Source organism: Heteronotia binoei, chromosome 3 (assembly GCF_032191835.1).
Source record: "Heteronotia binoei isolate CCM8104 ecotype False Entrance Well chromosome 3, APGP_CSIRO_Hbin_v1, whole genome shotgun sequence".
NCBI classification, from domain to species: Eukaryota; Metazoa; Chordata; class Lepidosauria; order Squamata; family Gekkonidae; genus Heteronotia; species Heteronotia binoei.
The window spans coordinates 69,110,976-69,126,791 of NC_083225.1; the positions used below are offsets into that span (position 1 = coordinate 69,110,976).

The 15,816-nt window shown below is 40.1% G+C and overlaps 2 protein-coding genes across 8 annotated transcripts in view; one reads left to right on the forward strand and one right to left on the reverse strand.

The window, feature by feature from the left end:
* Window positions 1–10,500, forward strand: part of OFD1 (OFD1 centriole and centriolar satellite protein) — a 32,857-nt gene extending 22,357 nt beyond the window's left edge. For both annotated transcript variants that reach the window (XM_060233973.1, XM_060233974.1), the window contains 4 exons: window positions 1,182–1,351; window positions 7,819–7,965; window positions 8,915–8,979; window positions 9,315–10,500. In XM_060233973.1, coding sequence (XP_060089956.1) covers window positions 1,182–1,351; window positions 7,819–7,965; window positions 8,915–8,979; window positions 9,315–9,366 — 434 coding nt within the window. In that variant the 3' untranslated portion in view covers window positions 9,367–10,500. The remainder of the gene's footprint in view (window positions 1–1,181; window positions 1,352–7,818; window positions 7,966–8,914; window positions 8,980–9,314) is intronic.
* Window positions 10,501–11,671: 1,171 nt separating this feature from the next.
* Window positions 11,672–15,816, reverse strand: part of GPM6B (glycoprotein M6B) — a 166,817-nt gene continuing 162,672 nt past the window's right edge. For 4 of the 6 annotated variants that reach the window (XM_060233978.1, XM_060233979.1, XM_060233975.1 and 1 more), the window contains 2 exons: window positions 15,617–15,682; window positions 11,672–13,579 (listed from right to left, as the gene is read on the reverse strand). In XM_060233978.1, coding sequence (XP_060089961.1) covers window positions 13,430–13,579; window positions 15,617–15,682 — 216 coding nt within the window. In that variant the 3' untranslated portion in view covers window positions 11,672–13,429. Of the gene's footprint in view, window positions 14,907–15,616; window positions 15,683–15,816 lie in introns of all 6 variants that reach the window. The other 2 variants (XM_060233980.1, XM_060233976.1) reach the window with 1 other exon arrangement.

Here is a 15,816-nt window from a genome sequence, read left to right on the forward strand (position 1 = left end):
ATTCTTTGAACCAGCTACTGTTCATAAAAGGGAAATGGAGACTGTTTCTTAATTTTAGATTTGCAGTCTTTTCTTACATGGTTAAGGCAGATTTTATATTGCTTCTTAAATTGAGCCTCTTAAAATTGAGAGCCAGTGTGATGTAGTAGCTACAAGCAGAGGTCTCTTAATCTGGAGAACTGGGTTTGATTCCCCAGTTGCCCGCATGAAGCCTGCTGGGTGAACTTAGGGTAGAGAAATGTGGAGTATAAAAGTCAACTTCTAGGCTTCAAATTCCACTTTTAAATGTTCATATAAGCTTTAAGAGCCCTGTTGTTGGCGCCTTCTCATTCTTATCCAAAATGTTAGTGAAACTGAATGGTACATTTCATTAAATAAGCTGTGGCAATTCTTCATGTGTGTATACCAGCTTGGGGTGATTGACTGGGCACATGGCAGGTAAAAAGGAACACTTGTAGACATCATGATGCTGCCAGCCATTATGTGAATTCAGCAAATGAGGCAAGATTGTGACCAGATGGCAGGAATGTGGTTTAAGATGCATTGTTTACCCCTTGTTAATTGATTAGGGTAGATTGTGCAGGTATCAAGTAGTAACCTGTCTGACAAGTAGTCCATGATAAATGGATGTAGTCTGTTAATCCATTGTGTAGTATATATTTGAAGGAGCTATAAACAGTGACAGATTTTGCAAAGAACTTAAAGACTATCCTTAAGCACTTTCAGAATTTTTCAGTTTTCAGGTAAGCTAGAAAAGATACAAGTCCACTGCCAGCTCTTCCAGTTCTAATGTTCAGTTGTAGAGTCTCAGAACTTTAAAAGGGAAGTTAGGGCTAGTTGAGGTGGGTAGACAGGGCAGAAGTCTCTCCTCCTTCCTTGCATGTCTCTCTCAAGGTTCACTTATTATACCGTCACTATTTTGTGGGGGAAGATTGTTTCTTGAGGCAATACAGTTATGTAAAATAATAAAAGACAAGGGACATTCTATTTGTCTGGCTTGGACTATCTTATGTAAGAGTGTGTTTTGTGTGTTTCTAGTAGTAGCACACATGTGTTTTAGGCTTACTAAAATGTATGAAGAGAAGAGACAATGCTATCGAGTGCATATCCGAGTAAATAATAATTTTGTAATTTGACTTTAGCAGCCTGGTGTTTGATGATTATTGCTTTGAATGTATCAGGTGGACAAGAGCTTACAGTCTCAGGGACCCAAAGGGAACTTGAAGAACAAGAGGAGGAGGAGAAAAAATGGGAAGAAGAAAGGAGGAACAGGGAAGAAAGAAGGCTGAGAGAGCGACAAGCAGCTTTGGAAAGAGAAGAAGCAGAACTGGAAAAACTGAATGAAGAAATGGTAATATGTTTTGGTCCCTTGTTATTAAAGTGTATTGTAAGCTATTTTTCTTTTGTACTGGATTGTGGCTGTTTATAGACAATAACCTGTCAGCAGCCTGAACACACAAGGCTGCCTTATATTGAATCAGGCTGTTCATCCGTCAGCTAGTATCATCCACTCAAATTGGCATTAACTCTCCAGGGTCTCATGTAGAAGTCTTTCATATCACTTGCTGCCTGATCCTTTTGAGTGAAGAGATTCTGGGAATTGAACCCCAAATCTTCTGCATGCCAAGCAGATTCTCTACCACTGAGTCATGGCTCCTCCTCCCAAACCTGAAGGCAGTAATGTGGAGCAATTTATTTTGTGTGTGCACATGTGTCTTGTAATTGTAATCTTATTGTGCATGTTTTCCAGTAATTGCCTATAAATGCTCAACCAAGTGCCCAGAAGCATAACTAGAACTGTTGGAGTTGGATACAGTTATGTTTTAGAGTGGCTGGGTTGGGGCACAGTTTAAGTTTAGTATGTGAGGAAATATGTACATATCCAACAGTGCTGTAGTGTCATCCTTGCAAAATAACTGGGAGCATTCCCTTAGCATTAAAATTGACCTGCAGATGTTGCTTCACTATACTAGACCTACACTAGTCAAATCCATCAGTAGACTGACTTGCACAGCACTCAGGGATTCTCATTTGAGCTAAAAATCAGGGAAACAATGAATGATTTTCTACACAGTCACCCTCCTTCTCTCAAAGAACTGTTGGTGTTGGATTAGGATTGTTTGTTTGTATTAGTTAATTACTCTGCTGATCATCTAGACACTACTTATCAGTATTGTCCAAATATTATTTTCTGGGAGAATGAAGGTTAAGCTGCCCCCGTTTATCCAGCTAGCCTATAGCAATGATTTAAGAAAAAAACCTCAAGGTTGCTTTGTGAAATATGGGGTTTGGAATGCTTGTGAATGTATAGCTTATTGCTAGAGGAAAAGCTCTATCTTGCTGCTTAAAATGGGAAGCTTTCTTTGAAATATGTGTTCAGTGATCATCTGTTTTACTGTAGAAACAGAGTACTCTGATGAGGACTGGGTTTTTTGCTTCCTGCAGCAAAATGACTTTATACGATGTCACTGGTGGTGGAAACTGTATGTAGTGCTCTTGAGGCATATCCTATGGGATGTAACATATGATTTTCAGCTGGTTACCAAGTGGGCTACTGATTAGGCTGTCCGTAAATGGCTGCCTAAAAAAAAAATCCTGAAAATATTCGGGATTATTCAGGGCCACTGAATAGCTATAGTTAAAGAGCATTTAAAGGGCTTCATTGGAAAAAATGGAGAATGGGGGCACCTTCTTCTGGGGCCTGGAGAATGGGGGCACCTTCTCAGGCCCATAGAATTGGACCCCCTGGTTCAGTATTGAAACTTTTTTTAAGGAGATGCAGCAACTATGCCTCTACCTCAAAGAATAGCCCCCCCAGATACCCCGATCAATTCTCCATTATAGCCTATAGACTACAACTGTCCCCATAGGATATAATGGAGTTGAAAAAATTTGGCAGACCCAATATTTCCTGAATCTGACTACTATATTGATATTTCGGTTCAGAAATATTGGGAAATATCAATATTTGGGGGGTTCAGTATACCCAACCCCCAAAAAATACCTATTGTTATCCATGCTGTATGTGGGGACTGTGCCTTTGAAGAACATTCAGTTTAGCCCAGAATGCAGCAGCCAGATTACTGGCACAAACAGCGTGCCAGGAATATCTTAGACCTATTTTGTATACTGCTTTTGTAGCAGAAAAACCCCTGCAGTAGGCAATTGATGGTTGGTTCAGTGACAGATGAGGAAAACAGCTTTCTCTTTATTGAAATAACATGCACATGGATCAGGCTCATGTGGCTCACACCAAAAGCTGTGGGTCTGACCCCAATTACAGACAGAACACAGGGTTTTATACTGCTTAAAGTTACGTATACATCAGCAAAATCAAGCAAACTGGAAACACGTCACAACACAGGCGGGACACACTTGGGTGTTTTGGGTACTTTCCATACATGGCATTACATGGCAGCATTATTTGCAGTCTTAACACAAGCTAAACCGCAGTTTTTCAATTCAGTAAACAACTTTCTTTGGGATTCTCCAGGAATCATCCCGGGGTGCAGTTACATATACATCTATTTCATCAAGCTGCATGTTGTAACATCAGTTTGCTAGCTAGCTAACCACAGTCCCATTTCCTGGGGCCCTTTGGGACTTTCCAAGCAAGGCCAGCTTTTTGCAACACCACAGACATATTTCACATCACTTGAAGTGCTTTTTACACTGCCCTGCAAGCAAACTTACTTGCTTCCCTTTGGCCTAAACAGTTCTAATTGCAATCTTTTACTTATCAATAGCCAATTTTATTTTGTTCCTTAATTAACAGCTGCCACATTCCCCTCTTTCAGGCTAGTCTGACCTATCACGGCTTAGCCTGATCCTTTACATCTCACGATTATATAACATCATTTCATACACAGGGTCAACTGCTACTTTCTCATGTGAGATTCTCAAACCCTTACAACTTCTTCTCATGACTCGCGCACATCCAGGGAGACACTGAGCACATCCACAAAACACAATAAAAATCAAGACCAAGATAATGAAAATTATGAATCCTTCTTGCAACCAGCTGAGATTTGGAAGCCAGCTGGTTAGCAAACAACTCTCCACCAGAGTTAAAGGCTTTATCAACACTCTCTTAAGCAGGCTTCTCAGGGTTTTTACACCTGTGAGTATCTGTCCAGACTCATTAACATAAAAGCAGCAGACCTCACTGAGGTAGGCACAACTTCTGCCCTGCTCTGAAAGCAATTGATCCAGGACCCTTTGGTTTTGAAGCACATTTGATTTGCTGTCCACTTCCTTTTGCAAGCTAAAGAGGGGTGATGCAGTGCTCTCTAACCCTTCCTGTAGGATCTTAAGACAAGTTCCTTGTGTAAACTTGCAAATCATGGACTCCCCATCCTGGTATTACTGATCACAGGAGGTCCAAAAATCCAAATCCTGAATCACTTTCCAATGCATTTTGGTGTACTCTAGGTCTAGGGGTTTTTTGGGTTAAGTAGGTTTCCAAGATTTAACCCTTTGTGCACCATGATGTCATCCCGTTTGTAACCTGAAACAGTTAAGTAGGCCACCGTGGACATCCCTTTCCAGAACATGGGCAAATACTTATAGCCTGTAGCTCCACAAACCCAATAGACACTTGGCAGGTCTACATATATTCCATCCGCCTGGGTATAAGACTCGTTGCACCCGCTGCCAAACAGGGCTAGCGTCTTGGGGTGAGCAGATGTATTACAAACTTGTAGGTACTTCAGACTGCTGAACCAGATGGAGGTATAATAGCCTCCCCATGTGGGGCGGTTACTATTTGTCACCCACACCAAACCCCTAGTATTCAGTTGTATAGTTATGCTCCCCAGTCACCGAACAATTAAGACAGACCTGCGTGCCGTTTCGCTTTGCTTTTCCGGCATTTCCCCCTGTGCAGTTGTTCCATGAGTCACTCTCCTTGCACTTAGTGTGCAAGTATGCCAGACACTTTGAACCATTGGTTTGCCACCCAGCCTTACTTGGTGTCTAGATATAGGACATATTCACAATCCTCTGCTCTCAAATATCCTATATCAGGACCAGATCATTTCCTATCGTACACCAAGGGTAATGTTTCTGGTGCTTAGCAACCATCGGGTGCAAATCAAACATAAAACCACTTGCATTTTTCACCCTAAAACTATGAGGGTTCCACAAGGTCATGCTCCCATTGGTTCTCTGGAAGACACGCTGACCAGAGGTTTGAAATCCTATCTGCACGTCTGGAGAACTAGAAAATGACATAATCCAATCTGGGCCATGGAGGGGCTCCCAGCTTAGGGCGCCTCCAGCTTCATGCATATGAGCGCACAGCCACCATTGGGACAAATTAGCTATCTTGGAGATATATTTAATTGGCTTATGAAAAGGATGGACAGGAGTGTGACCGTAGGAAAGCAATTTAGCGGCTTCTTGGAGGGAGATCTCCCAGCGCGCTCCCGGAACGGCACTGTTTGGGGCAAGCGACGTCACTGCTGCTGTCACCACCTGCAGCCTCGTAGGTACTGGTAGTGTCACTACCGGCGGGTACATTAGTCTCACTGGGGCATGCATGACTAGACTCCCCCTGCTCTGGGTCGGGGCCTGCCTGATGGCGGCCACCTCCCATAGCACAATCAATGCTATGGGCAGCATCTCTTCTCCTCTCCCTTGCTCTTTTACTCTTTCTTCACGAGCAAAGCACAATGAATGAAGGCAGATATAGGCTATTATAGAAACGCTTAAACAAGTTCTGCTAAAGGAAAGATGAATACGTATTCTTGAAAGAATTTCTTGACCATCTATAGCCGAGTTTCTTTGTCTGGGTTCCCTGACACCTCTCTAGCAGCTATTACTTCTTGTTGGGCCTCAACAAGCAATCAATTTTTATTAATTCTATGTCCTGGGGATTCCAAGGCTGCAGTCCTTGCACTAAGGCCTCTTGCCACCAGAATTCGCAAGAGGTTATAGACTCTCTGGAGTTAGGGAGGCTCTGCAAGGACCTACCTCTCGGGGAAGTTGCTACAGTTGAGCTTCTGTCAAGGCCTCTTCCTGCACACCACCTCTGAATACAAAGAAAAAGACAAAATACAGTGTGCTGATGACACCCAGCTCTATCTACTTATGGACGGCTGACCGGTCTCCGCCCCAGAAAATCTAGACTGGGCACTACAGGAAGTGGCTGGGTGGCTCAGACTGAGCGGGCTGAAGCTAAATCCGGCGAAGACAGAGGTCCTTTGCTTGGGTCGTCGGGGTCTGGGGAGGGAAATCCCCCTACCAGCTTTTGAAGGTGCGCCGCTGATAGCGGCGGACAGGGTCAAAAGCCTGGGGGTTCTATTGGAGTCCTCCTTACCGATGGAGGCTCAGATAGCAGCCACTGCCAAGTCCGCATTTTTTCATCTTAGGCGGGCAAGGCAGTTGGCCCCCTTCCTGGAGCGCGACGATCTAGCAACAGTGATCCATGCCACGGTCACCTCGAGGTTGGACTATTGCAATGCTCTCTACATGGGGCTGCCTTTGTGCTGAACCCGAAAGCTGCAGCTAGTGCAGAATGCCGTGGCCCAGCTGCTGTTAGGACTCCCAAGAAGGGAGCACATCCGGCCAGGGCTCCGGGATTTGCACTGGCTGCCAATAGCTTACTGAGTCGGGTACAAGGTGCTGGTTATTACCTTTATAGCCCTATATGGCCTAGGACCTGCCTACCTGAAGGACCGTCTCTCCCCACATGTTCCCCAGAGAGTACTGAGATCGGGAACTCGAAATCTCCTAGTTATCCCCGGGCCAAAAGAAGCCCACTTAAAATCTACCAGGGACCGGGCCTTTTCTGTTACAGCCCCTTCCTGGTGGAACCAGCTGCCGGAAGAGGTGTGGGCCCTGCGGGACCTTGCCCAGTTCCGCAGGGCCTGTAAGACAACCCTCTTCCGGCTGGCCTATGACTAGCTGGTACAAGAAACCAAGTGTAGTTATACTAGATGTCTGCTGTCCCTAATGTTTTAAATGGTTTAAATGTCTTAAAATTTTAAATGTATTAATTATTTTAACTGTTTTTATGCTTAAATTCTATTTATGTGAAATTTTGTGTTGTGAGCCGCCCTGAGCCACTTGTTGGGAAGGGCGGGATATAAATCATAAAATAAATAAATAAATAAATAAAACAACACACCCCCTGCTACTTCCCCTGCCAGCGCAACAAGTGTATCTATCCGAGCACCTACTTCATACATATCATAGGAACCTTACTTAGTCTCTTGTCGACACCTCCAACATGCTCTGGATATGAAATTGTTCCACTGAGGGGGCTCAGGTTGACAGTTTGTGGAACCAATTCAAAGACCTGGTTATTGTCTGTAAAACACAGTTTGGAACCACAGTATGTCAAGGCATTTTCTCTGATATAGCTCTATTGATGCACTGAAAGAATCCTTCGCTGTATCCACAGTTCTGAACTACTGAGGGCAACTATGAGAGAGTGAAACTTTTTCAGTAGTGACTCTGAGACTGTGGAATGTACTCCCACAGAAAGTTCTGCTGCTTCTTTCTGGCTAGTGTTTTGATTCCTTCTGAAGATGGCCTTGTTTTGGAAGGTGTTTGGCTGAAGCTGTTGTTTTGTGCAATTAAAAATGTTATTTAACATGTTATCTGGTAGTTAATCTGTTTTACTGCCCGAGTTTGTTTTTATACATTAAGTGATACTACAGATTTCAAATAACCTGTTGAACAGAAAGGTAGGCTATAAATATGTTTAATAAAATTGTATGTCCATATTTAATGTAAACAGAAGGATTTTGTTACTAATGGGTAATGTTTAGTTGATCATATTCCCAAATACCGCTCTTCTGTTTTTTTCTTAAGCATGTTCAAGAGTCAGTGGCAATTAAAGAAAAAACACAAGATGAATTAGAAGGCAGTCTGCTGAAAGCTGAAGACCATAGTGGTAATCCATTGGAGAAATACATGAAAATGGTTCAACAGAATCAAGAGCAAGAGATTGCAAACAAGGTGATATTTTCTGTCAGGAGATAGAAATTGCATAACTGAAAGCCAAATGAGATTTGGAATTAATGTACTGCAGGGGAACAGGAGCAGCAGTCCCATAATTTCAGTCAGGCTCGATTTTAAATGTTTTTTGCCCATCCAGCTTTACATTTAAATCCAGTCTTAGACTCCTGTTTGCAGCTGTGCTCTTCTTTCCTTTCTCACTCAAACATGCAAGACAGCATAGAATGAGGATCCACTTCTTTATATTAAAAAAGGTTACATATTTTTAGCTTTTTTTCTGTGTGGGCATTTAAGAATAAATTGTCTATCCCTGGGTTTCTTCGCTCTTACTTAACTTCTGTTTCCATACATAGCCAATTTACCATGGTGCACAACATATTGGGTTGGCATAATTACTTCTCTTGATACTGAGAAAGTGCTGATGCAGAGCCTGCAGTAGTTCAGACTTTAGACAGTAACACTAGCAAGCTGCAGGCACTTAAAGAGCAAAACTAAACATCAAAGATTTCAGGTTTTCACGGCTGGTAACATCATTAGGGTTTGTAGAATCTTTCGGGATCAAGTGCCGTGTTCTACTGGAGAAAGTTTTCCTTCCAGACGTTTCGTTCTCAGTGCTGAGTGCAGAGAACGAAACGTCTGGAAGGAAAACTTTCTCCAGTAGAACACGGCACTTGATCCCGAAAGATTCTACAAACCCTAAAACTAAACATGTTTTACCAGGTCTTTAGGCTTTGCCTAAATGCCCAGGATTGCAAATAGTCATACTTCAGTTACAGCTTTCGGAATTTACATAATGATTTGTATCTGAGAGGAGGTTCTCAGTAACTGATTTTGGTAACAACTTTGGTAAACAAGCATCTTAAGTAATCCCACATACAAATTTATATACAAAAATAGTAGTGTAAAGGGATGCTAAAGCACCCAGTAATAATTTTCTTTTATTTGCTAGACTTCCAAGAAAGAAGATGCTGAAGTACCATCAGAGCAACTCCCAGGTGGTGAAAGGGAGGATAGGTATATACTTTTGGCATTTCTGCTTAACATATTCCTTTGTTAAAGGAACACAGAACTGATTTTGACGTTTTGGATTGGGGAAACTTTTATTCACCACTGTGACAACTATTGTATAATGAATATAATTTTCTCATTTGGTAACCTAAAATAAATACATACAAGTTAAATACATGTGCAAGTTAAAATTAAAGAACATTGACTTGCTCAATAAATGACATTACACAGTTGTCTAGCAGCTCACTCTGCCAGTTGGGGGAAGACTAGCTTGAAGAAGGAAAGTAGGGTTCTCATTATTGTAAGATGCTTCTTTCAAAGTCCACTCTTGTGTGTTCTAGCTTTAGTGCAGCCGGCAGCCTTCAGGGAGAAGCTGATGAAGATTTCTGGTGAACATCAACTACCCGCCCAGAAAGGTAGCCATCATAAAAGTATCACACAGCAAAATGCTGAATGTGTGCAGTCTTGGGAAAACTTTCTGTCTCGTAATGAGTGAAGAAATACTGCATCAAAATAAGTCTTTAGCTAATTGCATGATTGTTATAAACTGTGGGAGACTTGAATCACAATACAAAAGACTGTTTACTTGGCACACCTGTTTACTACCTTGTGAGCTGGTGTGCCAGCAATCAATTTCACCTGTTCAAAATATTCCACTTTAGCCTGAGAACAGCCATTGTGATGCCCTGACTGGTTGGATAAAAACTGTCTCCCTGGTCACCACTCCTGTAGACATTACAAATAACTGGCTTTACTACTAAACCCCGATCATGTTTAGCAAGACAGCAATCACAGGAAATAGATAACTTCTCAATTTTCAGTTAATTCAAAAATGATTGCCTTCTGGGATTTATGCTGCAGACTTGATAATGGGTCATATACCATATCTGACATTTTTATATTTTGCTTGTATTTGGGCATTGTTTGAAAACTTTTCTACTGTTGCAGTTTTTTCAACAAGTAAAATATTAATTGTACTTACAAATAAGTGGGGTGCGTGTCTTGAAATAAGCACACTGAAAATATTAAATAACAAGTACATACTGATTTTTGAAGTCATGTTACTCAAATATGAGCTTATTGTTAAAGTGCAGAATAGCACATTCACTAGTGATAAGCTTAAGCACTGGATGCTACATACTGTGTTGCCTGCTAAAGTCTTATGAGGCAATCCTTTAGATTATTAATACTGTTTATATTGGAAAAGCATTTTTAAAACCTGAATTTGGCTAGGATTGTAAGCAATGTTTGTCCTTTCAGTTAACAGAAAGCAACAAGGCATTGTTTTCCACAACCATGAAAACGCATCAGTACTTTTCTTTGTCTTTTTTGCATCTTTAGAATAGGGACCATAGATTCTGTTCCCAAGTTCATGAGGCTATCAAAACACAGAGATCACATCAGGCAGATTTTTGTGTGTGTGTGCGCGCTTTGTATCCTGCATGGGTCTTTTATACTTAAAAGGGTAAAGTGATGCTGTAGTATGAAACAGAAATAAAAGAATACAAACTTATTATTTTTCATTAAGAATATGGTGACAAAATTCACTTGATCATAATGGGACTGGTTGAAAGCTTCCTTGAGTGATAACATGGGGTGCAGTTTAGAACTTTAAAGGCTTGAATGACATATCGTACATTGTATTTTGCAGCAGCTTTCATTTGCTGGATGTGCAGTGTAAAAATAAAAGCTCTTATAAGACAAAAAAAAAGTTCATACATAAACAACCCCAAATGAAATAGCTGAAAACAGGACCTTCTTAATGGTAACAACTTTACACTGGGAAGTAGCTTGACATTAGATTATCTGTCATTTGAAATTTTTCTGGTATCCTTTTAAAGATTCAGAAAGACCATTTTGATCCGTAGTCTTTATAATTTGAGATGATCTATAAATTATTACCCACCTAAAGTCTAAATTACCTGACCTTAGAACACAGGGTTTTCTTCTGTCCTACTGCCAACTTGTATAGAAAATACTGAATGTAAGTAGAACATGGATGAGATAGACACATTGAAAAAACTTTACCATGAGAGACTGTAAGCCTTGTCTGTACAATGCAGCTTACAACTAGCTGGTGATGAAGTTTGGTAAGAGTAAAATCATGTGGTTTGATGCAGACAATCTGCGCTGTATTGTGTAAATGGATCCCTTTTTATTTTAATTTTTTTTCTTTCCTCCACCCTAGAGCTCCAGTGGTTCTGTATCCGATCAGACATTGCTAATTATCTAAAGAAAATTGTAGAAGCCATTATTTTGAAAGAGAGATTCCCCATTCTTTCAGACAGTTTAGAATTAGATCTATATAACCAGAAGACTCATTCCTGGGAGCATAATTCCTCTTGCCACTGGCTAAAAGGATAAGGCATCATGGGAGTCTTGAAGTGGATTCCCAAGGTGACAGGCCACCAACTCAACACACGGTAACTCTAATTGTCAGGTGAAAACAGAAATCTCCATATTATATCTGAACTAGATTACTTATACCACAGGCCATTGTAGAGAAATACCATATGGGATGAGGTGGATATACAACTGGATCTAGCCACAAGCAGCCTCTCTCTATTTAAACTAATTTCATTTTTTTACTAATTCAAAGCCCCTAATTCTGTTGTACCATCTAATCAGATCACAGTGACTGTCTATACTAGCTCAACTGTTGCCTAAAAGGATACTTAAAATAAGCATACACAAAATATTGGTTCTATTATCTACAAATATTTATTGTAACACTTGGATATAACTACAGGAAGCCCTTGGCACTGATAGAAAATATTGATTCACGGTTAGGTTACAAAAATTTATACATAGCAAAATTTAATGCTCTTTACATAAAAAATATTAGACTACTTAAACAAAACTTCAAAAACTCCCAATAATAGCTACATAGAATTAGAAAAGAATTAGGCTTTAAGACACTGTCTGTTACCTTTATGCAAACACTGAACTAGAAAGAACATCACCTGCATTGCTGTAGAAATTGGTATCCTTCATGCAACAGGTAAAAACAAACACTAAGCTATTTTTTCATCTGCTCTACAAAGAATTTTTGCCTCTTTAAAAAAATGATTTAAGCATGTAACAAAAAAGCAAGGTAATACCTGAATTTCTTTTCCACATTTATTTTATTTAACCTTCCTAAAGAAATGTGCTTCCTTTTATTTTTATACACTTCTGCATGGCCTACAGGAGCATTTTAATATTCAGCAAACATTCAAAACAAATCAAACCACACATTAATGTGGATGTATGGACTTGACTTTTTACTGATTTAAAACTCACTGATGTACTTTTTCTCCAACATTTATATAATTTTTTAAAAAATAGCACACCAAAATATACCATCACTAGTACTCAAGCTAGCACTGAATGTTTCCAAAAATATTAGAAAGCAGATTTCTGTGGGAAATAGGTTTAAAATGGCACCCAATACTTTACTGAACACCACAGTTTCTTATTGTAAGAGAAAACAAAAAAGCACTGTCTATAACTGTATGTTGAGCACCAAAATTCAGATGGGTAGTTGTGCAGTGCTCAGTATGGCTATGGGTTTTTGTTTTTTTAATCTACAAATTATCTCACTTTACGCAGTTCAGTCAGTGTCAGTTCAACTAGGTAATACTTTCCACTTAGATAAAACACAGACAGTATAATGACCTCCTGCTGCTATATAAATGCTTAAGACATTTATAGAAAATAAACATTAAGGCAAAGCTGACATTTATTTTCAGAGAAGGGGAATCATTATCCTGATCTGTGGGGGTCTGTCTTACATTCCATCAAACACTTCTAAAAATAACAAAACTTGGGGACATTCAGCACCCAACTTACTCAGGTAAGTGCAGTAGAACAGTGGCTCATTATAGCATTGTTGAAAAAGGAGAGTGGCTCAGAATATATTTCTACAATTTAGACCACAAAACCTAGTTTTAATTTTGAGATAGACTGAATAAGCTGATTTACAACTTTCTGAAAACAAATACAACCATCAGCATTCAGCATAAAAGGAATACCTTTATCTAGTTTAAAGCACTAGAATCTTAGTTACACCTGTGTAATTATGTACAGCCTTTTAAAATCTTCTAGTCCTTGCAGGGCTGAATACTTACTGCAGTATTCCACTCGGAAAGACATTTTTTGTTATATCAGTAATTTTTCATAATTACCAAGAGCATCCATAAAGATATTTTACTTGGTTGTGTGTGTGTGCTTCGTGGCCTAGAACGAGGATGATACTCAACCTGCCCCATTCTCCCTTCCCCCCCAACTCCAAACTCAGTACTAAAGGAATGAAGGATATCCACTGCAAGGTTTTCCCTATGAACATGGCCCAGGAGCATGAATATGAAGTTTTTACACTTCGGTATTTGCTTGGACATACACCTGTACTGCAGAACAGCTGCGTGTTGATTTGTCAGAGCTACAAAATTCTTCCAAAAAGGACTCTGGCAAACATTTATGTGTAAGAATTGAGTTGCTCTTTGGACCGAGACTGGATATCCTGGAGCTCCTGTTCTTCTTTTGCTTTGATATCCTGGTAAGCCTGCATTTTGCTTGCGTCCTTTAAGTAGGCCCAGTTAGAGGAGAGTATCATGAGGAAGTGGATCTGGAAGAGAAGGGTGAGCATGATGGCTAGTGAGCATGTCAAGAGGCAAAGCAGGCAGTGAGTCAGATTAATACAAAAGTTATTCTACATTATTGAATAGGCAGACAGAAGGGTTTCCTAAAGGTCTCCAAAACGTTGCATGCGTCATTCTATTAAGGAACAGCTGGCAAAAGTTAGTATGAAATAGGAACAAAAGCGTTAATGCAGAAGAACAACAGAAACAGGAAAGCTTTGAAAATACTTGCAAGTTTACATGCTGAAGCCTACCAGAGCAACTTGACAATGTCATAGTTCTCCCCCCATCAAGCCCCCCAGTGTGGGTTCAAGGAAATGTATGCATAAGTTTTTCAAAGTTCCTTCCCAGGATACTGACTAGAGGAAAATATAGTTGACCATCATCCTGCCATGTGGGCCGATTATACATCAAGACAGAGCCATTGAGATGTACTTCAGTGGCATATGTGGTGCCATAATGCAGCCAATATCTGCTCTTTCTCACAAGCAGGGGACCTAGCAAAAGGGCTGGGGATGTGTTTACATGCTGCAGCTAGAAAACTGGGTGGGCTTTGTCTTCTGAAGAAAAAAAAATGAGTTGGTATTTCAATTCATCAAGAGACTTTCAGTGAGCCAAATTAGTTGTGTCTCAAAGCATTTGACCAGAGAAAGTTCCATTTATGGGGGTTTTCTGGTAAAGTGGCTTTGAAACTGAGGCTGTTTTATTTTATATGGTGGAATAAGAGGCAAATGGGTAACACTTTTTTTTTAAACAAAGCAATACTTTGTGAAAGGAGTCTTGGAAGTTCAAGGCAGTCACTGGCCACTATCAAGAATCAAGCTTGTCCTTTTGCATGTCATCTATTGTAGAACAGATGCTTTATTATTTTTCAGATTAGTGAACAGCAGGCATAAAATAACTTATTACAGGCCCTTAAATCGATCCAGTAATTGTTTCAGAGATGATAGTTAGAAAAATAGCTCGTTAAAATAAAAGCCCTCCTTTAAAAGGATGATTTACAACACTGCTAAAAAATAACTGCACCTTCTCATAGTATAGAAAGCAGCCAGATCTCAACCACATTCTTATTCATATACAAGAAATAATTTGTATTAATCTAATATGCTTAACAGACGCTTACTGAAGCTATTTACAATTGACTGTAACAAACTTCAAAAGCTAGACTCTTAGTCTAGGGTGTCAGTGGTATTTCAAGCTACAGAATGTAGCTGTTTACTGAGCTTAGGCAATTTAGAATTTAGTGCAGCAATCTTCCCGACTCTTAAACTTCAAAACAGCATAGTTATATGTGGTAGCCATCATGTAGATCAGCTGGTGGAAGAGAACAAAATACAGCATGTAAGAGACAAGTTCTTCAGGCCCTTGAGGCAGTTCTTTGTGTTAGACTCAAAAAGTACAGTGGCAGGCAATGATTCCAAATGAGAGCTATGGAAACTCCCTCTTTATATCAACTAACTAGGCGGGCCTGGCTGCGGCAGAGGGAAGCACAGCAATAATTCATTACTTCACCGGAATTTGGCTGACAAGATTAAAAACTGGCTGTTGAAACAATTCCTCAACTGTAAGGGGTCTATTCTTCTGTTTCCAATCAGCTGAATGGTTTGAGTTGCTCAGTAAATTTGCCTACCTCTAAGCAACCAAAAGAAAGCTTTCATACTCCCAGACTTAAAGGAAGGAAAGACAGGCATATTTTAAAAAAAAAGTTTCCAAGGATAGAAAAATTCTGAAACGTCTTAAATTCTACACACTAACACCAAAATAATTATAGTCAGAAAATGCCATAAAAATTGACCATGCAACAGGGTGGGGGTTAAATGTAGCAAAAATTATTTACAAAGCTTGTTTTGGTGCAGCACTTCCCTGGGAAACACAAGCTCTTGTCTGCTACAAGGAAAGTCCTGAGGAAACTACGGCCATGTACCAACAAGCATCAGTTTAAAGCGATCAATAATATTTGAATGGCTACCTCAGAAAGGGCAATAGATTGTTATTTTAGAAGAGGCAATAGGTTACATACTCACCAGGGCTATGACAGTCGCACCAGCTCCAGCACAGGCCACAATGAACAGGTGGTAAGACAAATAAAACTATAACACAGTAAGGAGGAGGAAAAATAATTTCAGAAATTTTGTTGCGCACCAGAACATCTTAACCCAGCTCCTAGGAGGCTGCATACCACAGAAGAAAGTCTGACTCCAGGACTTGTAGGCAATGACAAGTA